At 43.4% G+C, this 26,512-nt stretch overlaps 1 protein-coding gene across 6 annotated transcripts in view; it reads left to right on the top strand.

Annotated features, from left to right (window-relative positions):
* Positions 1-26,512, top strand: part of kdm6ba (lysine (K)-specific demethylase 6B, a) — a 103,278-nt gene that overhangs the window by 66,315 nt on the left and 10,451 nt on the right. For 3 of the 6 annotated variants that reach the window (XM_044340619.1, XM_044340620.1, XM_044340622.1), the window contains 9 exons: positions 6,781-6,842; positions 22,002-22,088; positions 23,939-24,060; positions 24,629-24,752; positions 24,991-25,086; positions 25,208-25,496; positions 25,618-25,695; positions 25,909-26,079; positions 26,242-26,430. In XM_044340619.1, coding sequence (XP_044196554.1) covers positions 24,634-24,752; positions 24,991-25,086; positions 25,208-25,496; positions 25,618-25,695; positions 25,909-26,079; positions 26,242-26,430 — 942 coding nt within the window. In that variant the 5' untranslated portion in view covers positions 6,781-6,842; positions 22,002-22,088; positions 23,939-24,060; positions 24,629-24,633. Of the gene's footprint in view, positions 1-6,780; positions 6,843-12,182; positions 12,598-22,001; positions 22,089-23,938; positions 24,061-24,628; positions 24,753-24,990; positions 25,087-25,207; positions 25,497-25,617; positions 25,696-25,908; positions 26,080-26,241; positions 26,431-26,512 lie in introns of those variants that run through there. The other 3 variants (XM_044340621.1, XM_044340624.1, XM_044340623.1) reach the window with 3 other exon arrangements.

Genomic DNA, 26,512 nt, shown 5'->3' with positions numbered 1-26,512 from the left:
ATGTGGGTTTTTCAATGGCTGATGCTGATATTTAGAGAGCATGGCGGCTGATATATAATGTCAATATCTTTTTTTGTTTTCTTTTTTTGCATTTGATAAATATAATAACAAATGAGACACAAAATTACTGTTAAGTTAAATTAACATTTATTTAACACTAATGCTATTATCTGATCTGCACTCTGTCTGCAGTGCACAACTAAATAAACGTCCACAGGCAATCCAAAAGCTTAATCTTTAAAAAAAAAAAAAAAAAAGAAAAAAAGAATGAAAAATAGTTTTAGTGTATTTAACAAGAGCATTTAGCAATATTAGTGCACGCAGTAGCACCCAGCAGCATCTCTTTGTTTTTGGTCCCAATAAAATTTATTTAACACGAATGTATTATTTAATTTAATACAGAAAAATATTTGAAAATAAAAAAATGTGCGTTGTCTCAGTTTCTTAAGGGAAATTTCCAGTTTATTTGAACCTGATATATTTCCCATAAATGTTGCAGTTGCGGCTATGCGTCCTACTAACTGCTCTCTGCAGCTCCGTAATTGAGATTCTGGAGATTCAGACTGAGATTAGGGTGAACGAGGCCTCGCATATAATGATGGTTATCAAGGCAAACTCCCACTGCCTCAGAAAAAAACATGATTTTTATATGAAATGCTTCAAAAGTTTGTGAGTCGGAATGAAAGTAAAGACAGGAACTAGCCGTCTGTCGCAGCATTATGGCTAACTGCATAGTGAACTACAGTCGGGACAGTCTGCCGGCTAACCAAACCACCCACATATTCATATGCGCACACTGGTTTGTTTACATGTTTGAGGCTGACTTTTATCACGATTAGACTGTAAGGAAATTTTAAAAAACTAAATGCAGTGACTGATTATCCCGTGGACTATTATGAGGATGATCGTGATTCATTTCACTTTGAATGCATATTTATTCGACTACACAAAGAGGAGATAAAACAACAGAAAGAAGAAAAATGAAGAATGGAGGCAGAAAGACAACGTACAGTAACAGTTACCTCAGAAACTGCTGGTGTTCCTGCAGTCAGTATTCTCCAGACGAGTGAAGAGGAAAACTTTTTCTGCAGTTGGACCTGTTGCTGTCAGACTCGGAAAATCTAGAAGTGTCCACGGATGAGAGTAATCCCAGCTGTGTAACTACTACACATGGATCTACAGTGTTTGTCAATATTGTCGTCCTGGAGATTGTTTCACCTCCACAAAATCACCTGAAAGAGTAAGAAATATGCGATTACAACACTGTGTGAGGAATTACAGTTTGTCAGTCTCTATCGTCCAGCTGTAATCCATACTTCTCTAGCATGAACAGACGCTGAGCTATCCACAGCCTCAGACATAAACAAACCGACGTGCCTTGGATGTAGTTCCCTATGCAGTTAGCCATAATGCTGCTAGGCGGCTAGTTCCTGTGTTTACTATCGTTCAAACTCAAACAAACTTTTGAAGCGATTCATGTAAAAAACATTTTATTTCTAAAGCAGTGGGAGGCTGACGGAGGTTTCCCCAATAGCCATCAATATATGCCAGGCCTCGTTCACTCGAATCTCAATCTGAGTCTCTGGAATCGCAATAGATCTGCACTGTCCACAGTTAGACAGCACCCGCTGACGTCATCGTTCACACAGCAGCTACACTGGCAAGCTTGCCTGCAGATGTGTCTGCAAACATTCTTTCTTTATCGGCCTTGTGAGCGCAGGCATCAGCCGATGCCGATTATCTCAAAATGCCAGGTATCAGCCCAAATAATCGATCAGTTGACCACTACCCATAAGACAAGTAACCACCTTCCTCTGTTGTTCATTCATGCTTGTGTTTTCTTCCTGTTAAAGGGGAGTTTTTCCTTGCCACTGTCACCAAGTGCTTGCTCATGGGGGAATGTTGAGTATCTGTAAAACAGTATGGTCTGGAACTACTCTATGTAAAAAGTGCCATGAGACAACTTTTGTGATGATTTGGTGCTATATAAATAAAATGGACTTGAATTGAATTCAAACAACTCTACAACAAGTTCCCTTATCTACCCACATCCTTAACTCACACACACATTTTCAGGATGTGGTGTGACAGCATTCCACAAAGCTCTGAAATTGTTCCCAAAAGTGGCCTTTTTCAGTATTAGCTCCTTGATGTGTGCATGCTGATCAGCACTCACATTATAGTATCCACCCCCTGGCTGCTTACTCTGCCAGAGGTTAATTTAAGAATTGAACCTGTCCTGTCCTGAGTCACTGCCTTGAAACACACAATGCAGCAAGCATAACAACCAAATGACTATGCAGAGACAGAGAATCCAGACAAAGACACACCGAAGAAGAAAACCTTATCATTTACAACCACTTCTGCAACAGCCTACTATTGTGTATGTGTGTGTGTGTATGTGTACAGGTATGAAGCTTGCTGTCCTAACTTGAAGAGAACTACTGAATCACCAGTGAGTAAGGGCTAGAGCAGCCCAAGCACGGCCACTCTATTCACGCTATGCAGGTTCACACATGCTAAGGATTTTACTGTACACTAGGTCAGTATGTACAGCATGCAGCAAAGCCATAAGACTGGGCTTCTTTACAAAGGGACAAAGGTGTCAGATTAGCAGCTTTCCCCAGTGTGTACAGTAGGTGCGCATACATTTATCTTTCCATCAGTGCGAGAGGAGTGTGTGTATCTACTTGCATATGCACAGTGTGTGTGGATATACAGTAAAGTCTTTTGGAGCCTACTGTATGGTTTGCATACTAATATGCATAGTAAACCTACAGTATGCTCAGTTTATGCTTATACTGTACGTTAGGTTTAGGTGTGTTTGTACAGGATGTGTGTTTTTGGAGGTGTGACACCTGGGTGTGTAGTCTGTTGTTTCTTAGACAATAGCACGTTTGTGTGTGTGATGTTTTATAGTTTTGAGTAACGATGCCCTCTTTTCCTTGACCTGGTGTGTTTTCTCAAGGTGTTTAATTTGTCAGTTGACCTGATTTTTGTGTTCCTCAGGTCTGATAATTTACTTTAGCATGTAAACAGTATAAGTACCTGTACGTATTTATGTATAACTGCTGTGGTGATTGTTCATAGTCCTCATGTAGGTCAGTCAGACTGAAACCTTGTGTTAATAAACAGACCATTTTTAGACAATAGCATTGAAACTGAATAGCTATAGAGCCATGTTCAGACATTAGCACTGCGTGAAAAAATGCAGCCTCCTCATTCATCTCATTCATTTCAATGAGAGCACTATGTTTACGCAGTTGGACTGCAAATTCAGAGGGCTCCAGCAAAAAAAAAAAAAAAAAAAAAAAAACGCACCGTCATTCTGCAAAAAATTTAAACAGGCTCAACTTTTGCTCCAGCGCAATGCAACAATCATTTGGCATCGCACCGTGCTGGCCTGACAAGTGCATGCAAACACACATTCCTAGTAGATTACTTTGTAATGTGAACAGGAGAATTCTGCTCTTTTAGTAAGAAAATGGATAAAAGGAAGGCAACTGTCATAACTGTCAAGAGTTGTAAAATCCAAAATTCTTCTTCATACCATTGCAAACCATCTGCAGTGTTTTGGGGTGTTATAAGCCATCAAACTCATTGAACTATTACTCAAACAGGACTTCCTGCATAGTATTAGAACCGAAACCATTGATCGATCAACAGGAAAATAATTAGCATTTTCATGATAATGTAATCAAATAATGGTTTCAGTCATTTTCAAGCAAACATTGTTTTAAAAAAGACACACATTCTTTGGTTCTAGCTTCTGAAATGAGAAAGATTTGCTTCTTTTCTTTGTTATATATCGTTATAACCCCCAAATAAATTTGAAGAGGTTGACATTTTGTCATTTGGCAGACGCTGTTATCCAAAGCAACTTACAAGCAGGCCAAGGCAATCAAGCATTAGAGGACAGTGACTCCGACAAACTCCCAAGTAGCTGACCAGGTACAAGTGCAATGAGAGAGAGTCTAGACAGAAAGAAAGAAACAACAGGAAGTAGACAAGTTCATAAGAAATACCATAAGCAACAAGAGAGAAGAGCAACAATCAAAGTGCTAAAAAGGCCAGTGGAAGGAGACAAACAGCATTTCAGACAAGACATTTCAAGTCATTCAAAGTCATTTTGAGCTCTGATGGGTATTTTTGGACATTTCATATACTAAACAATTAATCCATTAATTCAAAAAACAATTTGGCAGATGAACAGATAAGAAAAATAATCGTTATTTGCAGCGTCAGATCGTATTTCATCTTTAAAGTACCTTCAGCGACACACCACCACCGATACAACCTTGGGAGTGTTTTTTTTTAACACGGTGCTGTTTTCACTCTGAACACCTGGTTTGACATGTCTGCACAATACAAACACTTAATTCTCTCTTTTTCTCCTTCCGCCATCTCTCTCTGTCAAACTAGACCTGCTCTGTTTTCACTCTCTCCTTATCTCTGTCCCACCCTGTGTTGGTTTTTCCTCCCTCTTCATCTTTTGTCTGGCCTTCTCTCCCTCCTCCTCCTCTGATCCCTCCCTCTGCCTCTTCATCTCCTCTACTCTCCTCCTCTGAGCAGAGTCTCTTTTTGCTCCACCCCTCTCTCTCTCTCTCTCTCTCTCTCTCTCTCTCTCTCTCTCTCTCTCTCTCTCTCTCACTCTCTCTCTCTCTTTGCTGGTTAATGTCAAAGGAAGATGCTCCCACTGGTTAACCTTTAGAGACAAAAGATAAACCACTTTCTGTATCTATCTATCTCACTCAACCTTTTATTATATCTCTCACAATCACTTTCATATGTTGTTTCTCATCATCTGTAACTGTCCTGTAACCTTTTTAATATCAATATAAAGGTGTATTTTCACTTACTTTATCTTTAATTCTGTAATTCTCTTGCAACACTTCCTTCTTCCTTCTAATAACGTGTCTTTCAGTCTCTTTATCTTTCTCACTGTTGGCCCCCGCCGTTTCTCTCCCCACAGTCCTGATATCGATCAAAGTCAAATGATCATATCAAAGCTTGTGACATTTATTTATTCGATGTGTCATGAAAAATATTTTCTACCCTTGCAACAAATCAGCCTCCAACATGCTCTCACTGACCTCCTTTTAAGGCAACCCTGCTCAGAATGCACACACATTTTCTCTGGGCCACCTAAGTGTACACACACACACACACACACACAGCCAGTCCACCTTTACAGTGAGGCCAGCTGTGGCCCTTTAGGGGGTATGCCCTTTGACCTTGAGTTCAAAGGTTGGGGGGCCTTAACCACCAGGCTGCGAGATCAGTGAAGGCTGAGCCAGCTATATCTGCCTCTTATTGACAAACCTGTCTCTCACACACACACACACACACACACACACACACACACACACACACACACACACACATGCACGCACACACATGCGCACACAACCTGCCTTAGGCTGTGTATATTGTGTCGGTTGTGTGTGTACATACTCAATAGAAAAACATATGGAAGGTGCCATGTGTGGGCGTGTTTGATGTTGCAGCCCTGCAGGTAGAATGTCAGAGGAGCACAGAAGAATGAGAGGTGAAAGATGAGGAGAATGAAAGAGCAAGAGGTTTTTAGCGTGAAAGGATTGTCCTGCGGTTCGCTGACATGTTTAGTAACAAGATCATAGACTACCTAAACCCTGCGGTAGATCATTTACCGTGCTGTTTGGTGCTAACGTTTTAGCACGGACATTGACCAACAGCACAATCAAAGTTTATGTATTTCTAAGTTAAAGCAAAGTGTGACACAGTGTCTGTCAGTCTCTGTAGGTCGAAAGTCACATGTTACAGAACGAAAGGAGTAAAGGGAGGACGAGGTGATGGGTTACATTGAACGTTGAAGTGTGAAGAAGAGGAGGTTGAGAGAGGTGGTGACATTTAAGTCACAACTAGTGTCAACCGCAACTATCTGTGAAAAGGGCATATACCACGTATGAGTGTTTGAGTATATAAGAGATTGAGAAAGTGTGTGTGTGGTGCATTTACGTGTGACCATGCTTTAATGTTTGAGCACCATTGCAGGTGCTGTGTGTTCTCAGGGTGCAAGTGGAGATGTGTGTGTGTGTGTGCGTGTGCGTGTGTTGGGGGCGGGGAGGTACACCAGAGTGCCACCTGTTCTCAGTCATGTGGCCCAGTACTGACACTTTGAGTCACTGAACAGGCGGTACATGAGGAACACACACACACACACACACACACAGATGGCCACAGCACTGGTCCAAGCCCTGCTGTGCATTTTGGCTGACACTCACACACACACACACACACACACACAATGTGGTTTCATAAGCCGCACAGAATGACATATCAATAACATCATGACCACAGAACAGTCAGCAAACGTCACGAATGCAAGGGGATTAAATAAAAGATGAGCTCTGGTGGTCTTGAGTAGGCAGAAACAAGGTGTCAATCGTTTAACCCTTGACGAAAATGCTGATGAATTGCTGACCGCTGCTTCAACCCACATCGGAATGTCACAGACGTGTTTGACCTATCCTTGACAAAAGGTGAAAATGGAAATGCCAAATCATCCTCAACTCACTGCAGTACAAGTTTAAACCAGATTTGTGAGCAAAGTTATTAAATAAAATAGCAAAATCATGTTTCAAAGCAGAATCCTTTGGACATGAAAGAGAATCTAGGTCGACATGAGTCCCTTCTAACTGATTCTTTTGTGTGAATGTTGTGTTCAACTCCTTACTGTTGCTGTTTTTGACACTGTTTGACCTCTAAACTGACCTTTGTTCCTCCATGTTGTGGTTTCAGGAGGTGGGAGGTGTCATGGTGGCCTGCTGAAAGAGACGGACTGCATTACCCATGAGTACCAGGTAAGACTCTCTTTTACTACTTACTCTTGTTTCTCTCTGTCATTCTTTCATCCACAAAACACACCGGAATGTTAATCGTTTACTTGTATAGTTGTGATTTAGTTACTGAATCCTTTTCGATGTGACGTTTCAATGTTTTTCTTCAAAAACTGGAAGCACTCGATACATGACGTCCATAAATGTTATATAATAGCACTGACTGTAGATAAGACAAGCAGAGGAGCAGAATGACATGAGACAAAAGACCATGAGTAAGATAGGAGTAGGAGGAAAACAGAAAGTGAATGAGTGTACATTACACGCGCACATTCATTTGTTAAGAAGGTAGTGGGTTGTGAAATCATGGGTGTGATTAGACCGCTGATCCTTTTTGTAATCACTCACACACAGTTTCAACTAGTTTCAACCCCTTGTCTTCACATTCTTGTGTACTTTTAAAATCAGATATCAAACTCTCAAATCTTTGCTCTTTAAAGCCACATCAGAGTTCAAAAACATTTGCTTGCTCATTCTGTTAAAAAACAAGTGTTAAAGCAATACACCAAGCAAATAGCTGTCACTGTTTTAGTAAAAAATTAAGCTGAAATATGATTCATCGATTAGTTTATCCTCAGCTGCATGAGTCAATTTTGATAATCAGTTAGTCTTAAAAGATATTTTTTAAGCAAAAGCCCAGAAATTCATTATTTAACTATAGGTTTTGGACTTTTGTTTGGACAAAACATATAGTGTGAATAGGTCAACTGTGGCTTCAGGAAAGTGCGATGGACATAATTCACTATTTTATGACATATGTAGACCAAACGATTAATTGAGGAAATCATTTGCAGATGAATAAATAGTGAAAATAACTATTAGTTGATGCTACACAAAAGTGCCAGACTTAGTCCATGTCATTTATGCTTTGTCACAGTTTAGCTTCAGAGCTGCTACAAGCTCATTTTCATGCTATTGAAGGTTTGTTGCCTAAGCGTGCGCTAAAGTCATAGCATGTAGCACTAAAGCCAATGATCTACCAACCAGGCTCACATGGATGATTTTGGTTTCAGCTCTTTAGAGGAAAATCGACCAATTAGACCATCTCCTAAAAACTTGGTGTATTCCTTTAACAGCCGTCCGAGCTTTTTAAGCTCCTCTAAGCGGAGTTTACTTTTCACTATGTATAACTTTGTGATAGTGAGAATATTATGCAGGGCTGGAGTGCTTAGCTTATCATAGTGCTACAGTAAGGATTAGCCGCTTGTTTGAGGAAGTAGAGGGAAAGCCGGGCTCCCTATCGGCCGCTCTCTCCTTGAATAAGGGCTCTAATTATCCCGGCTGTAGTGCTCTATTCAGCCGGCTACATGGCTGCTATATATGTGGGTGTGCTAAGCCAGTCTGTCTGTCTGACTGCCTGTGTGGCTCTCCCCAGTCTCCTCGTAGTGTGAGTATGTGCGTGGAGGTGATTATTATCGTGTCTGTCGGTCTCTCAGTGTACCCAAAAGGCTGACTCACGGTATGCCACATGTACACACACACACACACACACACACACACACACACACACACACACTCAGTCCCACACACAATCCTACGTATCAGAGGCTGAGAAGTACCATCTGTACCAGGGACACAGTCTCCTACGACTGCAGAGCACACACACACCGGCTCACATGCATACTTTCTTTCTTTTTTCTCTCTCTGGACCTCATCAGAATTATGTGTTTATTTTTTAAACGTGTGTGTGTGTGTGTGTATGGGGCTGGTATGACAGGAATTCTTGGGGCTTGTACCCATGGGAGCGCTGCTATATATATACATATATTTGGAGTGTGAGAACTGAGCCGTCCTTGTCCCCGATCTCTTTAATTACACACACAAAGTCCACACACACACACACACATGCCTGCCTCCCTTCCACACACACACGAATACAGGATTGCTAGCTATGCATGAGAGTTATAAGAACTTAAACACACAGTGCTCCACATTTTTTTTTCCCCCCCTTGTTGTCCCTTTTCTGCCACACACACACACACACATTCGGGACCCCCAGGACAGACTCTAATGCCTAGACTTCCCTTGTTGTGGGAGAGGAAGGACGGGGATTGAGCTCAAACATACATTTAATATTCTCAGACTCTTATTATACAGAACAGTACATCTATGAGAGAAACAGCTGGAGGAAGCTGTGTGTGTGTGTGTGTGTAGGGGGTGTGTGGGGGTGCAGTGTGTGTGTGGTAGAATGGAGTCCCACTCGTGCCCACATCAATCTCCAATCCTCTTCCTGTTCACTTTGCAGCGCTAATGGTCTCCCGCCACACTCTTTACAGTGCAATTACACACACACTGCCACACTTAAAGCAGGGTAAAGTCACACACTTGAGACAACAGGCGCTCTGTCAACACACTTAAAAGAAGATACGGTGTAATAATCTCACGCCCCAGTAGCGACATGAGAATACAGTTAATCAAATCAGATAAACTGAGTAAAATAGAAAGCAGCCCTGCTTCTCACACACCAGAACGTAACACAAGCAACGTTAGCATTAATGTTTGTCTACTTTGGTGCAGGAAGGAACAACACACACAGCAGTGAGAATCAGATAATGTATCACATACATAGAGAACGCAGTGGATATTTAATGAGTGTAGCGATTCAGGATGTAATTACTTCCAGATGATGTGATAAAAAATGTCTTTCCATCTGAGTTGATGTATTATAATACGCACACTGATTATTATAACATTAAGGATGCAGGCTTTTCAGTATGTAATTATATCATCTGGAATTTAATTATCTTAAGTTTTGTGACAGCTTCCATCCATTTACAAGGAAATGTACTACACACTGAAATGCTGTGTCATCTTTTGATTAGAAATGAAACCAGATGAATCGGTGCTACACCCTAACCTTTACTCTTTCACTCGTGCATGTGAACTTGCAGCTGCAAACGCTGCTGTATTGTTATTACAGATAAACTTGCTGTATGTGTCCCAGTATGCTGCTGGTTTCTCAACACAGCCTTTAACACACACACACACACACACACACACATACAAAGCCAAAACAGCACACTGCCACCAAGTGTCATAAAGCCCCCCACTGTGCTGGGTCCCTCCTCTTTCTCAACACAAAACACATTATTGAACATTCATTGGCACTTGACAATAGACTCTAGATGCACCCTGATGGTACATACTGTACATGCCATGCACTTACTTCATCAGGAGTTTCCATCGAGCACACAGACACACGTCTCTCTTTTCTCATTCCTTCAGTTATCTCAAAATTTAGTGTGAGTAAGATGTTGTGATATGAGAGAGAGGAACAGACAGTGAGACACTGATAGCATCACTGATTTGCACCATGGCAGAGAGAGTTTTCATAATGCTCAGATTTTATTGTTTATGTTGTTCTTTAGGGGTTTTATTTAGCATTGTTGTGACCATAAGTGAACTGCGTCTGTGTATATCCTTATGTCATCCTCTCAGCATCATCCATGACACACTCCTGTCCTCCCTGCGGCGGCTAATTTTGCCTCCTGTTGTCCTGCTGAGGAAGTGCTTTCTAAATATAACCTCTACACGTGTGTGTGTGTGTGTGTCTGTGTGTGTATGTGTGTGTGTTTAGAGTGTGTGACACATACTGTTGGTCACACCAATGTGGCTCTTTGGCATTATTACAGAGTACAGGATGGTTACTTTGGCCAGGAAAGGCTGGAACAACCAAATGTTTCCAGCCTTGGAGAAACCCGTTCGTGTTTTTCGAAGTCTTGTTTACCTCACACAGGATGTCGGTTGGCTGCTTCTAAGCACACAGCATATAATTCTTGTACATCTGTGTCATGAGATGTAAGATGTTAATGTCACCACCTCGATGAGAGCAAGATATTTATTGGTCTCATAACTCAAGTTTTATTTATAGGTCTAGCCATGTGTACTATATTGTGATTAAATAATCTATCTGTCTGTCTGTCTTATATAGTGTTATATAATCACACTTTACACTGTCTAATACAGCAACACAGACTGTGTACTATATAAACATAGTATAGCATAATATAGTACAGTATAGTATGTGTATATATATATATATATATATATATATATATATATATATATATATATATACACATACATATTGCAAAAGATCTGTACACAAAGCTCACGGTAGGTTATATATGTCATTACAAAATCACTATATCACATTTTTATATATTGTTCAATTATTCAATTAATCAAGTAATGCAGAACAGGAACTATTTGAGCATAGACACAGCACTGTATACAGAATTAATAATGAAATTAACTTTAATGAGGCAGCCTTTGTAAATGGTTTACAAGACATGATTAACGGCTTTATCAATGGTTAATAAATAATTTACGAATGCTTTATAGATCACTTTAAAACCATTGATGGGAACATATTTTGAGTGGCCAGGGTGAAAAAAATTCCTCCACTTACTACTAGAAAAGGGCTGCAGAGGATCTCAGCCAAATTCCATTTACAAACAACAGCATTTACCAACATTTATAACTGAATTAATACTTTAATAACCTTAATAATGCTGTTAGTGTGACCTTATAAACACTTGATAAAAGGTCTCTTGTTCAAAGGTCATACCTAAATACATGACAGGTATAAAATTCTAAAGTACCATAAGCCTTTTATCATGGACAATGTGATATTATGTAACATTATACACCAAATGTGTTTCACAGATATTCAGCAGTTTTTTCCCCTCTGACTGCTTACAAAAATAGGGACATAGTTTGTTGTTCTTGGTTTATTAATATCATACTTCCTTAAAAGACACGAGTTTCAACAGTGTATATCTAAATGTATATCAATAATCCATAGGCCTATAGCCTACATACCAGGAATATATCAAATCTACAGTGTGGGATGTAACCTCTACATAATTTTAGTTTATTTCTACACACCTGGTCCTATTTATAGTACTACTAAATCTAATCTTAACAGTGTACTGTATCTGTCTTCCTGTGGTAACATGGTCAAGGGGGTAATACTCTTCCTCATCCAAAAATAGACGCTCACAGGAAATATGCTCACTGACTGTAACAGTCGGTCACGAATCCGCTTAAAAGACAGAAGAGTCGAATAGAAATGAAAAAGGGGGGTCTTAAAATAAACAAGTAAATCTACTAGGAGGACGGAGGGAGATGAGGGTAGTGAGGTACCGGGAGTCGTGTTGAGGGAGTCGGACTTAGTGCCAGTTTGCGCTGTCAGGGAATTCCGGGGCTGTGCGGTGACGTCAGACGGGCGTGTATGTGTGTGTATGTGTGTGTGAGTGTGTGTGTGTGAGAAAGAGAGAGAGCGTTGCTCTGTCCCTTTAAAACAGAGCTCGGCTCACGCAATACGATCCCGGCTGCTTCTGTGTGTGAAAGCAGAGGAAAAAAGAGAGCTCGACGCGGAGAGATTCAGAGAGAGACCCGAGCTAGCGGGGCCGTCGCTGCACGGCAAAACGGAATAATACGCAGAATACATAAAGGACATCAGAGAGTCTCTCCGGCCGTCAGGCGGCTCAAGTTTCATGGTTGTTTCGAGAGGAAGCGGCGGAGACGAGCAGGGATTATAGAGCTGGATCTGCTCTCCGCTCAGCCGGCTGGTCGGGAATTTCTCTGCAGGCTCGGAGCTCCACAACTTGCGGATACAAAGACTAGAAAGGCTGCCGTGAACCCTCAAGGAACCGGATACATATTTCATTTTGGGAATAATTTTCTTTTTTGGAGCGGAACACATGAATGAACGGTGAGTGCAGGGGACAGCAGCAGCTGCTGTGAGAACCGGTGCATTTAAAAGTCTCTGACCACTTTGTGTGTTGTTTTTGGAAGTGGGTGAAAAGTTTAAACGTGATGTATGTCAGTGTACTGCTGGTTCAGTTGGTTTAGCTTGTTGATTAAGAGAAGCTCTGTAGCGATTCAGGACGGCAGTGAGTGAATTATCGTAATTGATTAAAGCGGAGCCCTTGATCATGTGTAATCGATGAGGTGGGGGAATTTCGCTGTGTTTTTTCTCTCTAACACAGGTGACCATAATCCCACGCCTGTGTGTCTCAGTTCTGCGAATTGTTTTCCTCTTATCCACGATTGATCATCTTTACCGGACATGTTTAATCATCCAGCGCACGTGGATGAGAGTAATTTCTGTAAATTGGCTTTGTTGTGGATTTGGTTTGGGTGTCTTTTCAAAGCAGTTGCCCCCAAATAATCCCCCACCTTTTTCAAGGTTTTGTCCCAATGAGGTATTTCTGTTTGAGATATGATTCAGTGTAGTGTTTAACCCATGTAAATGAATGATAATGACAATGGCTGGAGTATAAAGTACTCCCCCTAATACATCTATTCATGAAATAGTGATGATGACCTAATCCTCATATTGCTTTGGGACACTTCGGGTCCTAGTTTGGTCATTGTTGAGCTGAAAACTCCTGAACATCCCATGGCTAGAAAAGGGAAGGAGAACTAGAGGACAGGGAGAGAAAATTGCCTGTGTAAGGAGATCTCACGCTATTGTGTGTGTGTGTGTGTGCGTGCGTGTGTGTGGAGCTCTGCTGGAGTAGGAGTGGGGGGTGGGCAGGAGCACTGAGGTCGGCAGCCGTATAAAGTGAATGGATAGCTGCCACCCCCATCACCCCCCAGTCAATCCTTACGCACACAAAGAGCCGGATTGAAAGGAAGTGATTTGCATCACCTCTCTTTTTTTAGGGGGGGAGGGGCGGTGTTTTGGTGCTGTCCTTTAGGTCTGGGTTTCAGGAATAGTCAGTGCGCTAAAGTCTGACCACATAGTATTGTTTGGTCAACGTGATCTGTAATCTAATTATCACATTTGGAGGGAACATTAGTCCAGAATGACTGACTGAGGCGACTATTTGACTTTTAAACATATTTCTGGCGTCTTTATTTTGATCCATGCTCTCTGTGGCGATGATAAAAGCCACAAGAGTCAGCTGGGGTTTACTTATGGCAAGCCCCCACACCTTCCTACCCAGCTGACCCGCATGTCTTTGTGTAACCCGTGCGTCTCTGTGCGTTCCGGGCAGCTCGCGTCGAAATTACACACACTGATTGTGGTTATGATTAAATAACGCAAGGGTAAAGGAAGTTAAACGAGGACAAAGTCTAGTCGTTGGGGGCGTGGCAATGTCTTCCAGGGACATAATTAACAGTTATTGATATTGGTCTTTATTATTGCCTCGCCGCCCACAGACGTTACAACTATATCCACCTTTTTTTCCCCACCGGTCATCGGACAAGCGAATGAGAATTTGTTGCCGGCTGGGAGGCTTATTTGTTACTTTATTACCCGCAATAAACGAGTCCAGATCAGGAAGAGCGGAGTGTGCTGGCATGGGGTCGCGAAGAAAACAAAAAAAAAACAACAAAAAAAAAGAAAGCCTTTGAAGATTCACTTCCGATCAGTCTGATCGATTGGCATGGAAACCAGCAGCGCGTTTTGTCTCCCCGTTTGATGTCGGAGGTTGTAAAAAGTTAAAGCTCCAAATCGCTCCACACACACACACACACACACTCTTGGCCGGCTGTGTGCTGCCTCAGCTCTCCCCCGCCCCCATTTGTCCCGTGATCTCAATAGGAGCGTGTATGTGTGTGTGTGTGTGTGTGTTTGTGCGCGTGTGTGTGTGTATGAATGAACAATCACCGCCCATTCTACTATGAGTGCTGACGAACTTGGAGGAATATTAAAGTGACATACTCACACACCAGGAGGGAGATGACAGTGGAAATAAGCCAACTCAACAATAGTGAGTCACACACACACACACAAGCTATATTGAGCAAGCAGCAGAGGTGTGTGTGTGTTTGTGTGTGTGTGTGTGTGTGTGTGTGTGTGTGTCTGTGTGTGTGTGTGTGTGAGAGAGAGAGAGAGAAAAGGGTCAGTAGGCTGGCTTAAAGTGCTTACTCATCTAACACCACTTTGACAGTTGACGGTGATGAAACAAGAGCTGTGTGTGTGTGTGTGTCTTGGCTGTGTGACCATCAGATTTTTGGGGGCTGTCCAGCGTCACGATTACTCCTGTCGGCTCTCACCGACAGCAAACACAAGCAAGTGCGTGCGTTTGTGTTTCAGAGGGAAGCGGGCGGGGGAAGTGTTTGGATGTCATGATGAAACGTCTGTCTGTCTCTGTGTGTGTGTGAGTGACACAGCGCCGTCGCTGCCTTTCCAGTAAAGAGTGTCGTTTCTCCTCCGGAGAGCGACAGAAAACGAGAGAGAGAGGGAATAAGGGAGGTGCAGGACAACATCTGCCCCGCTAATGACTTCTCAAACACTCCCCACACACCCCAACAGGTCAGGCGTTAAAACACGAGTTCTTCTACGTGTTAGCTGGCATGATGTTTGGAAACCAGTGAGGAATTTCCCATCACTTTATATCAACAGAAACACTGAACATTTAAAGGGGCACTATCATAGCCATTGTTCTTCCTCTCTATTTACATGATAGGCATAAAGTAGAGGAGTATTTACAGTACAATACTAACTATATTCAGTGCATTGCAGCTGGTCTTAGTGCTGATTGGCTCCCTTTTTCATTTCTGCAGTGAAATACCAGTCTGTTTGTTCGTACTTTGGCACACTGAGCTTGTACAGGCAGCAGGATAAAGGTTTTAGAAGTTGGTAGGGGCCAAGGATCAGTCGACCATGTGTGGAATTCCACCATGCAGCGTGAGACTGCCTGTTGTGGATCCTGGTCTCTCAAAGTGGGGGCCAGTGCAAAAAAAAAAAAAAAAAAAACAGGATGCAGGTTGACTTCTGTAGGGTTCACCATATGTGAACAGATTATCTTTGTTATTTTAGATCTCTAAGACAAAAGTGGAGGAGAGATAGAAGATGAAATATACAGTTGAATTCTAAACAAGTAAGGGCTTCTACATATGTAGTTAATTCATGTCTCTTAATACACATTAATAGTCTTTTTAGTTTTGAAAGATGGAAAAGCAGTCTGTGTGTATGGATGAAGTCATGGTCCTTATTGATTTCTCATTAGTTTCTATGGACTAGCAGGGCTCTGCTATACTGCCAGCCAACCACAAGGCATAGACATCCATAACTATAAATGCTGGTCATACATGCAGCTGTGGTCTAGCTCCAGGTTCTGCTACGCTGTGTGGTGGACCTGAGAAGAGTAAGGAAAAACAGATTGGTATAATTTAAGCCAGAAGTCGAAGAGTGAATTTATTGAGAGCTTTTACAGAAGCAGGCAGCAATTCAAACGCAGCCACAAGCCCCAGCCAATACGCTAATGTGAAACATGGCAGCATTCTAGATGGAGAATCAAGAAACGAAACAAAGGAGGATATAAGATTGAATCCATCCTGAGCGAACAGAGCGAGAGGAAGGAGGGGTGTTTTGTGTCGTGTTTGCTCGTTGGAGCGAGCGAGAGAAAAAGAGAAAGTCGTCCCTCTGAGTTCACTTCCTCTCTGTTATCACTGGCTCTTTGCCATGGATGATGATGCCACGGTGGAAGGCGGGTTGTCCAAACCTACACGCTGTGTTTGTGTGTGTGTGTGTGTTTGTGACTCATACACAAATTTATACACACACTCTCACACCTTGGAACAAATTTTTCTTCCTATTTTTTTTTTACCTCACCTCACCTCCTGTGACTACTTTTACCCGCTCTGACCACGCTAGCAAAATAAATGATAACTCAGCCAGGGAGTAGGCCTGTTCATAGAGAAAAAAAAAAAAAAAAAAAAGAAAAAGTGGCTCCAAGATCAACATTGGTATTTTAGGAATCTGTAAACAGGCCTTGGATGATCTCTGGACTACAGGCACAAACAGCGCCGTCATAACAACGGCGGGCAGCCTGCGTCACAGTTGTTCTGATGAAGTCAAAACGATCGGTAGGTAATTACACCCACTGTAAGAAAAACGCTTGACTGGCCATCTGTACGCATGCTGTCATTAACTCTGAGGCATATAGGACACACACACACACACACACACACAAATACACACAGAGACTGCTGATGAGACATAATGTCTGTGAGTCTAGGGAGGAAGAGGAAGAGGATGGTGTGTGAGGTCAGCCTGCCCTGTATCTCAGTAAACATGTTGATCAGTGAAGACCCTTAAACCCCATTATGAATTCCTCTCTCTGCCTCTACAGTTCAATAATAATAATAATGTTAGTGAAGACGCCACCGGTTTCCCTGACAACTGTTACCAAGGGAGCCGAGTCTCTTGTCTTGTTTAGTGCATTTCTGAGCTGGTCGAGAGTGTGTGTGTGTGTGTGTGTGTGTGTGTGTGTGTGTGTGTGTCTCTCAGTCCTGGATGTGGAATAGGAACACCTGGAGAGAGAGCAGTTCGAGGGAGGGGGATTTTACACTTCTGATTTCTTCTGAAAAGAGGAGCTGTGCTGTTCTGTTTTGTCCAGAGCTTTTCTTAGATTTGTTGGTTTTTTTTTTTTTTTTTTTGCAAATAATCACTAGGAGTGGCTTAAGTAAAGTAAAAGTTTGGGGCTTTTGAGGTTGCTCAAGCATGGAAATCGAGAGTGACGCTGATCGAGCCATTGTCAGTTATCAATGAAACGCCCACGTCCTCTCAGGTTTCCGGTTTGTCGGGATTTACACGCCGCTTTCCTTTCCTCACAAACCAGGTGTTGAGTCATTCTCCTTTTCTGTCGCTACAGCAAAATAGACAAAGGTTTAGTCAAGTGTGTTGAGACATCCAGACTGATGCTTTTTCTGTAGTTTCTGTGAAAGTGAAGCAGGGAACATAACAGACTAGGGGGGGGAGTTACTGAACACACACTCATCATGCCATCATATGTTTGTCATTCTCTCTTACCAGAAGCTGAAAAGAAGGGAAATGAGACTTTCATTTAACACCCAGAGTCCAAGCCAAGTAATTGGCTTTTCATTTAGTTCACTGTCTTGTTTTTGTTGACGAAGCTCGTGTGAGTCATGAGTAGGATACACGTGCTTTTCACACAAGATGACTGTATGTCTGAGGTGTATTTTAAGAGCAATGACTGCGTGCCATGACCAGGTTTTTTTGAATTGACTCTTCCTCGTTTCACATCCACAGAGACTTGTGTTAGCCATGTAAAGATCACTTTCATCTGCTCTTTCGCAGTCTCAAAGTCTGTAAAACGCATATCTGTTCAACAGGAAGCCTCAGCCTTTAAACCCCTCCCCAAGGCCTCCCTGTCTCTTTCTTTCAAACACACACACACACACACACACACACCCCTCAGGGAGGCCTGCTTCCTGTGGATGTGACGACAGTTTCCTCTCCCCAAGAGCTCTGTTCCCTTCTCTTTAACGTCACACACACACGTGCATCTGGTTTGTGTGTGTGTGTGTGTGTGTGTGTGTGAGAAAGAGAAGAGATGTGCCACACTAACCCAGTTGTGTGTTGTCAGTCACAGGCCCAGATGTCACAGTGGTGAGTGCGGGAGACAAAAGGGGCCTCATGTTTTCATGTTTTTCTACCAGACCCCCTCCTCTGTGTTCTGTTTCTTTTTCCACAAGCAAACAAAATGTAGGCTAACTGTTTCTCATCAGTTTGTCACAGTAAGCCCGGAAATCAACCTTCTCATCATTTTGCTTTTCATCGTTTGCTTTGCAGCCAAAGCATGTCTTAAAATAATAAAAAAAGAATTCAATGGAAAAAGACGTGTCAACACGCCAAACAGCATGTTCACAGGCTGACCACCAACAGCCAAAATGACACAGCGTCAGTTGCAGCTAAGCTAAAGCTCTGCTTTCTCATCGTTGTTTCAAAATCCACTGAATTTTGAAATAGATTCAGCCCAGCAGAGGTATAATGTGAAGATTCCTGGTCTTCCTCCCCTCTGTGCTTTACAGCCTCTCTATGTCAATGTGAATGTAAAGCAGATATGAGGGAGTGCACATACAGTATAGGTCAGGAGGAGACAAAGATAATAAGAGCTTTTATCTGGCCTGTTATGGCTGGCTGGTGCACTGCTGAGCACAGAGGACCTGGGTGTAACTGGGTGAACGGTTAGGTCAGCGCTCCGTCACCCTGGATGGAGGGTTGTTGTCTTCAGATGGATGCTAGCGGGAGATAATGGTCCATCACGGAGGTCAGATGCTTCTGTGTTTTGTGTGCAGGAACAATGTTTGTTCGCCGTGTCCTCGGCTGACCCACACTGCCCTGGAACAGTGCCTTCTGATATTCTGTATGTGTGCATGTCTGTGTGTGTGTGTGCAAGGATGTGGATGTGATGAAGTTAGCCCGCATCACTGTCTTGGAACGGCATGCACTGACGTACGCACACACACAAACAAATAAACACACATGGGGACGCGCACATACACAAAGGGAACCTGGCAACAAGGCGGGGGTGGACGGATGCAGGGGCTGACTGTTCTTCTGTGCGTGTGTGTGATTGAGAGAAAGAGAAATGCACGGTGTTTCCTCTAGAACACGATCACTATCTGGGACTGATTATGTAATGGCCAAGTTGAGTAGAGAGAGAGAGGTAAAGAGAGAGAGAGAGAGAGAGGACCATGCATGGCCCTTCCGCTTGTCCTTGGCTAGAAATTCGGTGCTGCCAGAACTTTCCCTTTATTATCTCTTATCTGCTACTTCTCCCAGCCTTATCTGGTCATTTCTTATCAAACAGGCTCCACAGTGACTTTACCAGGGCAGTAACACTCTCCAGCTGCCTGAGTTCACCCCCTCCAGCTCCTAGTGTTCAGGCTCATCCTTTGTCATTGTTCATATCTCCTACCCTGCTGTCTCTTGCTCTTTCCCCAGACAGTATTGATCAACATAACCATCTTGTATTGAGTCTCAACTTTTGAAATTTTAAAATAGGCGCAAAAATCTGCCACCAGGATAAGAGAAGATAACTTTTTTCAATGACGTTCGCTCTCCTGGCAATGTTTTCACTTGTCCAGGCGGACATTATTTATTTATTTTTTATTTTTTGCAGCATATGCCCTCGTTGCCTCCCCTCGTCTCTCTGCAGTCTATTTTCCTCACATGGCCTCAGTGTGGTTGTCTGGCTGGGGACCAGTGCAGGCCCGTGGTTGGCATGGAAGGGCAACGGTGAATAAATTAAGGCCACTGCACAGAGACAGACGTCATCTGAACATCTTAATTTCAACCATTTGCCCCCTTCCCCCACCCCACCCCAAATCATGTTAGTGTCTAAGCAAGCTTCCCTGCCACAAGCTTGTGACTTTGGTTTGTGTGTCACGTGGGATTATGGTCGTTTTTTTTTTCCACAAACTTCGTTTGCGTGTGTGTGTGTGTGTGTGTGTGTGTGTGTTTCTTTGTTAAACACCAGAGGTTTCAACAGAGCTCCTTTTCTTTTCTTTCTAGCTTCTTGGTTGGTGTGGTTGAGGATGGTTGACACTGCTTTTTTCTCCTTGCCAAAGCTTCCTGCTTGGCCCCGCCTCCCAGCTGATCGTTGGGGTTGCCGTGACAATAACTTAACTTACGCAACTACGGCAACGAGGGTGTTGACAGGAAAAGCTCTTTGATGTCTGGCGTCAATAGGGGGGGGATTTCACTTGCACAAGATGAACCACGGGGGGGAATTTTTGATGAAACTGTTAATTGTGTCATCTCTTTGGTAATAATTGATATAGAACAGCTGTTTATACTTTGGTATCGAGGCAACCAGCACTAGAGTAGTAAGTCTTCATTCACTTTCACTTGATCTAGCTTCACATACTGAACTCAACTGTATAAAGAAACACTGTATCTTGTTGTGGTAAAAATGAGGTGAAACGCTCTTTCAGGGCGTCACTGAAGCGGAATATCTCTGTTTTTTTAAGTCGAATACCGACCGTTCCAATGGCTCTGGAGTAACCAACACAAATATTTGACATTTGTTTGAAATGCTTTTATCAACATTGACTCATCATTTCTCTTGAACTTACGGTCTGGTTCTTCTCTTGGTCATGAAACTCCCCCCCCTTCCCCGCATCACATCCTGTTTGCCGATCTAAACACATACACACGCGCCTACAATAAACCCATGCTGCATAGGAAGCAGAAGTGACGTCACAAAGTCCGAGAAATTCCCACTGCTTTCACATTGGTGGCTGAAACACGCCCCCGGTCACCTGACTTGTCAGTGGTGTCCCAGGAGGGCGGAGTTTACGTGGAGCGGCTTGGGGTAAGCCCTTTTTCCCTTTTAGATTGAGTCATCAGGGGTTCCCCGAAAAATGAAAAGTGCGTTACGCTCGAATAAACAAACTTTCACTCTTTCTCCTTGTCAGATAGACGTCATAACTGGGACAGCCGCATTTTATCACTTTAGTATCATCAGATAGAACCTGAGCTGGTATGTAACACTGTCTGCAGTCTGTGTGTACACTATCTGGTTTCAGAGTACTGAGTTTCTCACACTGTGCTGCGAGCAACGTGATAGCCAAGATAGCAACTGGAATAGACGACCGTTTGGTCACAACAGACATAAACACACACCCTCTATAAAAGTGGTAATTAAAACCTCGCCACTGTGTCCCTGTTTGCACTGACTAGTCACAACTGGGTCTCTGCTACATCTATATCCATATCTCTCTCTTCATTTTTCTAACTCAAACCTCTCCCCCCCATTTGTCATGCTCTCCTCTCCCTACAATACCATGTGTTTTTATTTTTTATTTTTTTTTCTTCACTATGTTTCCCCAGTGCTTCTCTTTCACACGTGATAGTTGACTTAGCCCACCCGGCTCTTCCTGTTAGAGCGGGATCAGCCGTGTTTGTGCGCCTGCTTGCCTGTTAAGCTGCGCAGTCAGTCTCACCATTGTGTCTGTGTGAGAAGTGAAAGGGAGAGCGAGCGAACAAGAGACCCCCTCGTTTCCCAGTGTGTCAGCCTCCCTGCTGATTTACCCCCACGCCTCCCAACCTCCCTCAGGTTTTCCAAACACACTGTTCTGAAACTATGCGTCACCTCAGAAGTTGGGAAACCAGGAGGGGTTGAGGGTAGCGATGATACACTGTCTAGCAGGGTGAAGAGGTCCTTGGCTCACACTGAAAGCTCGGACCGCTCTCAACCCTGAATTATATCATATGCTTTGAGACTTAAGCTTCATGAGAGGCGAGGCTGTTGCTGTGCATTGTAGTTTTGAGTATTGTGTCTGCGTGGCTTCATGTCGTTTTTATGACAGCTTGACATGAATGTTTTTTTTGTCTTCTCTGTCTTTCAGTGTTGAGGAGACCCCAGAGAGATGATTGGCAGCAGAAGCTGAGCCTTAACACAACTGTGAATCAATAACTTGGTGCTACTCTAAAAGGTACGCTCAGCACGAGTGCGTGTTTGTATCTTAAAGCATGTCAGAAGCGGTCTTGACAGTTAACACCAGCCTCTCTGCCAGCCTATCTTCACATAGCAGCAGCGCCTGTTGGATGATGATCCCTGTGCAGCAGAAGGGAGGAGATAGAGAGGGCGGTGTATGTGTCACTGTATAGCAGCCCTCCTGACAAGCTAAAAGCGGACGGCGATTGAAATATCCCTTACTGGGCTTTAAATAGAGACAGAGAGAGATTCAGAGTTGGTGGGAGGAAGAAAGGAAGAGGAGAGGAACCGGTGGGAGGAAAGACTTGCGTATGACCAGAGCTAATTTGGGAAAACTGGTGGATGAGTGCTGAGTTGAGCAAGAGAAGTGAATCATAACCCGTGTGTCTGTTAGCATTAGGCTACGTACTCGCTGACTAATGCATTATACATGACTTGCCGCCGTGTTATTTTTTTCTTGCTGAGCTAATGGAAAGGCAGTGCATTGAACAACTTGTTACTATTATGTTGAATCTTCACTTCAACAGAAGATGTTTCACTAGTTTTTAACAGCGCCGGTGAATGTGCAGGTGTGACCGCATGCACCTCAGGTTTTGTCAGGGATCTCTTTTGTTGTCTTTTTTAAATTGAAGTACTTTGAAACGTGGACTTCTTTGTACCTTGACACCTTCTGTCTTTTGTGTTGTGTGTTGTGTGTGTGTGTGTGTGTGTGTGTGTGTGTCCGGTGTTTCAGAAGGCAGGGAGGGGAGGGAGTTATCTCTCAGCTTCTTTTATGCGTTTCCCCCTCAACCGTTTTCCTTTGTGTAGCCTCAGTGTATGTGTAGTGTGCATATGTGGGTGTGTGGGAAGGTGTGTGGGCGTTTTCATGGCACCGTTCCTACTCTTCCACTCCACTCCACCTCCCTCCATCCCTTCCCTCTTCTCCATCACCATCTTTTCTCCTTAATCTATCCTTCCATCCTGTTCGGGCCGTCTGTCGCTGCTGCCCCCTTCCCCCCCCCCCCCCCCCCCCCCCCCCCCCCCTTCTCCCTCTCCATCACGCCTGCCGTAATGAGATTAAACCTTAGTGTATCCACCGGGCATGCACACACACTTAATACACACATCCTTCAGATCGTTGCAGCACACACACACACACACTATCACCAAAAGAGTGCACAATATTCTCTCTCACATGCACAAGCCTGACACGGACATGCAGCTTGCACACTTGGCATTGCTTCCAACCCACATACACTTACACACGCACACACACACACACACACACACACACACACACTTGGCACATGACCAAGGCCTCTCACTCGCAGTCTTTCCCTCTGTCTCGCTTTATCAGAAGGCCCATAGTAAGGATTACAGTAACCCCAGGTCTGTCCTCATAGGTGAGCTCCCCAACTGAGCCATCTGGGCCTCTGTAATAATCCTTCTCTGTACTGACTGGTTTACTTGCACCTCCTACAGGCTGCCTGACACATAACAAGTCACATACAGACAAAGACATCCTTCATAATGTAAGACTTCAAGTGCATTTAAGTTATGCTAATGTTACCCGAGGGAAATGTCCTAACTAGAGGAGAAGCCATTTGAAATGTGAGAATTTGCTATAAATAAGCAAGCGAGTTTCATGCAGTTTTTCCTCTGCAGTCACAGTTTTGCCCGGCTCTCCACTGCCCTATATTCTACTTACACCCTCCCCTCTGTGCTGGCAAGCTCTCCAACTTACACACATACACCCACCAACTAGCCTATATAATAGAGAGCCCACTGGCATTTATTGACTTTTCAGAATGTCTCTGTCTCGCTCGTTCTCATAGTGGCTCTCCTGTTCTTCTCTTTGTCTCTCTCCAGCCATTAGGCTTTTAGGTTCTCGGTGCTGAGGACAGAGGAGTCGGACAGTACAGATATTCTCAGTGTTGGAGTGAGGCCCTCTCTGTGCTGCAGTGGAGGGCTTCACAGACACAGCTAGTCTGGTGAGTGCAAGCTCTCTGATTCACTATAATGCAGACGTAGTGTTGTGAATATGTGATGGGCAGAACATACTGGTGTTGTATAACCTTTAGAACTAATGGATTATGGTTTGAATTAAAGCAAGTAATTTCAAATGAATCATTTTGGCTTTTTTAGTGTCTGAGCTGTTGTTTAACTTAAATATAGTAGCCTAAAAGTAATAACATTTCTGAGTTTGGATCCTTCGGCTACAGTCTATAATTTTGATGGACTAACTAGTATTTGGAGTGCAATAGATTTTTAAGGTAATCTGTTGAAACCTGGTGTGTGCTGCATAATGAGACGTCTGCCGTTTGACCACAAATCCACCATGGATGCCATAATATTGAACAGATGATGGTACTTTATAACAGTAATACATTGAGTGATTAGATTTTCTGTTGGTAAAGATATTTAATAGTTAGCCTCAGGTAATAATCACCTTTTCAAACTGTGAAGCATTTTGGAGTCTAACTTCTCATTATACTGTACAGTCCACATGTGTTTCTGTATGTGTGTTGACTATATGACTGTCATTACTAACATCTGTAGGCTGGATGCATCACGCAGTAGAGCAGTTTGGCGGGCGTGGCACACGGGATTCCTTCCCTCTGGATGGACTCAACCGGGGACCATGGCCTCCCGTGGGCGGCCGCGCCTGGCAGCCACCTGCCAGGTCTGTTGCCTTGACAATACATACATAAAAACTTTCCCAAACCGCTTTGTTAACTGTCCATCAGGTCTAACCTGTAATTAGAACTCTAAACTGGTGTTTCATCTTTTGACAACAGAACTGAAGTAAAAATTCACATTTACTTAACAACCTTTGAGTGAAAAATGCCATAATATATTATATTTTTTATTTGGGAGACTAAATAGGAAACTATGCTGATGTATAGACATGTCATCATCAGGTGTTCGCCTGGAATGAACCAACACCAGCTCCTTCCCCATCTACCTCCTGGTCCTATGGGCGGACTGAACCATCCCAGTAAATTCTTTAGTAATGGGTAAGTGCACAAAATAATCAGTAAAAGAATTCAATTTAGAAAGCAGATTGTAATTAATTTACAGAAGACTGAAGTTTCATTTTTGATTTTTTAAAATATTTTTTAATCTTCTGCCTTACAGGCCCATGCGAGGAGGTGAGAAGCTTGAGCTCCCTCAGCCAATGTTACCAGGTCTGCAGAGGGAGCAGCAGAGACCTCCTCCTCATCATCATCTTCATCCTCCACCTCCCCACAGAGCCTGGGAGCAACTAGGCCAGCTGTATGAATCCCACCTTCCTCCTCAAGGACATTCTGTTGTGCCCCTGCCCAATGAGCACTCACTTCGTCTCCATAATGGAGGCTATGCAGGCAGCGGCGGACCTCCCCCCAACCCACATCTTCCCCCCAGCAGGCCCAACCAACTGCTGAAGGTGAGCAACAATTGTACTGATGATTTCATAGCAGCTTTTTGCACTAAACAGTTTTTCATAGATTAAAAAAGGTAAATGGTTCTCTTCACGGTTTCAGTTTTGTTTCTCCTGTTTGTTTTAGTTTGGGGGTCCTCAGGAGTCGCTTGTTCCCAGGGGTCCACAATTGCTGGGAGATGAGATGTGGGCTCAGGTGCACCAGGTATGAGCTCTCTAATTGGCTATGATCATGTTTCATCATCCATACAGAGTCAGAACAGTCACTATTCTGTCTGTCACTACTGCAGCAGACTCCAGTCATAGCCCCTGTCACTGAGCTTTGGCTGAAAATATCAGGAAAATGAACTGACTGCAGTAGTTGCACTCATTATTCTTATTAGCTATCACACTGATCCTTTCATTTTTCTCTGAACAGCAGAGGGGCTACCCTGGAAAGATGCAAGGGGGTCAGCTGAAGAGACCGGGCCCTCCACTGGGGGAGCACTCTGTCATCCAGCACACTCCTCTGCCATCCCTGCACCCGTCCTCCCGCCCAGCTGCAGAGGACTCTCCCAGCCCCAGCAAGAGGAAAAAGAGTTCAGATCAGGTATCAGACAGGAACAACACCTTTTTTTAAATCTGTTAATACCAAAACAGCGACATTGAGTGGCAAATAATAACTTAAGTTATTTATTTTCTCCACCGTTTTATTTGTCATTCTTATTAGTCTTTCAGTCACAAATATTGTAATGTCCCACTCCCTGTGCAGGTCTCCCATCCTGGGCAGCAGCGTTTCTCTGGCCCAGGCCAGTCTTTGTTATCACAGCATCAGTCATCAGTCCACCACCTCCCTCCAAAACCGGCCTTCTGGAACCCCCTTCACAAGGACAACACTCCCTGGCAGCCTCAGACCGCTGACCGCAAGAATCCACCGTCGCAGGAGTTCCAGGTCCGAACGGTAAGGAAATACGCCTTCATTGGACAAAGGCCATTTAGAGCTAGGGGGTAATATTTTACTATTGACCGCAATCAGTGGGAAA

Source organism: Thunnus albacares, chromosome 22 (genome assembly GCF_914725855.1).
Source record: "Thunnus albacares chromosome 22, fThuAlb1.1, whole genome shotgun sequence".
Lineage (NCBI taxonomy): Eukaryota > Metazoa > Chordata > Actinopteri > Scombriformes > Scombridae > Thunnus > Thunnus albacares.
The sequence above is the reverse complement of the archived record's forward strand: the minus strand, read 5'-3'. Positions and strand labels throughout refer to the sequence as shown.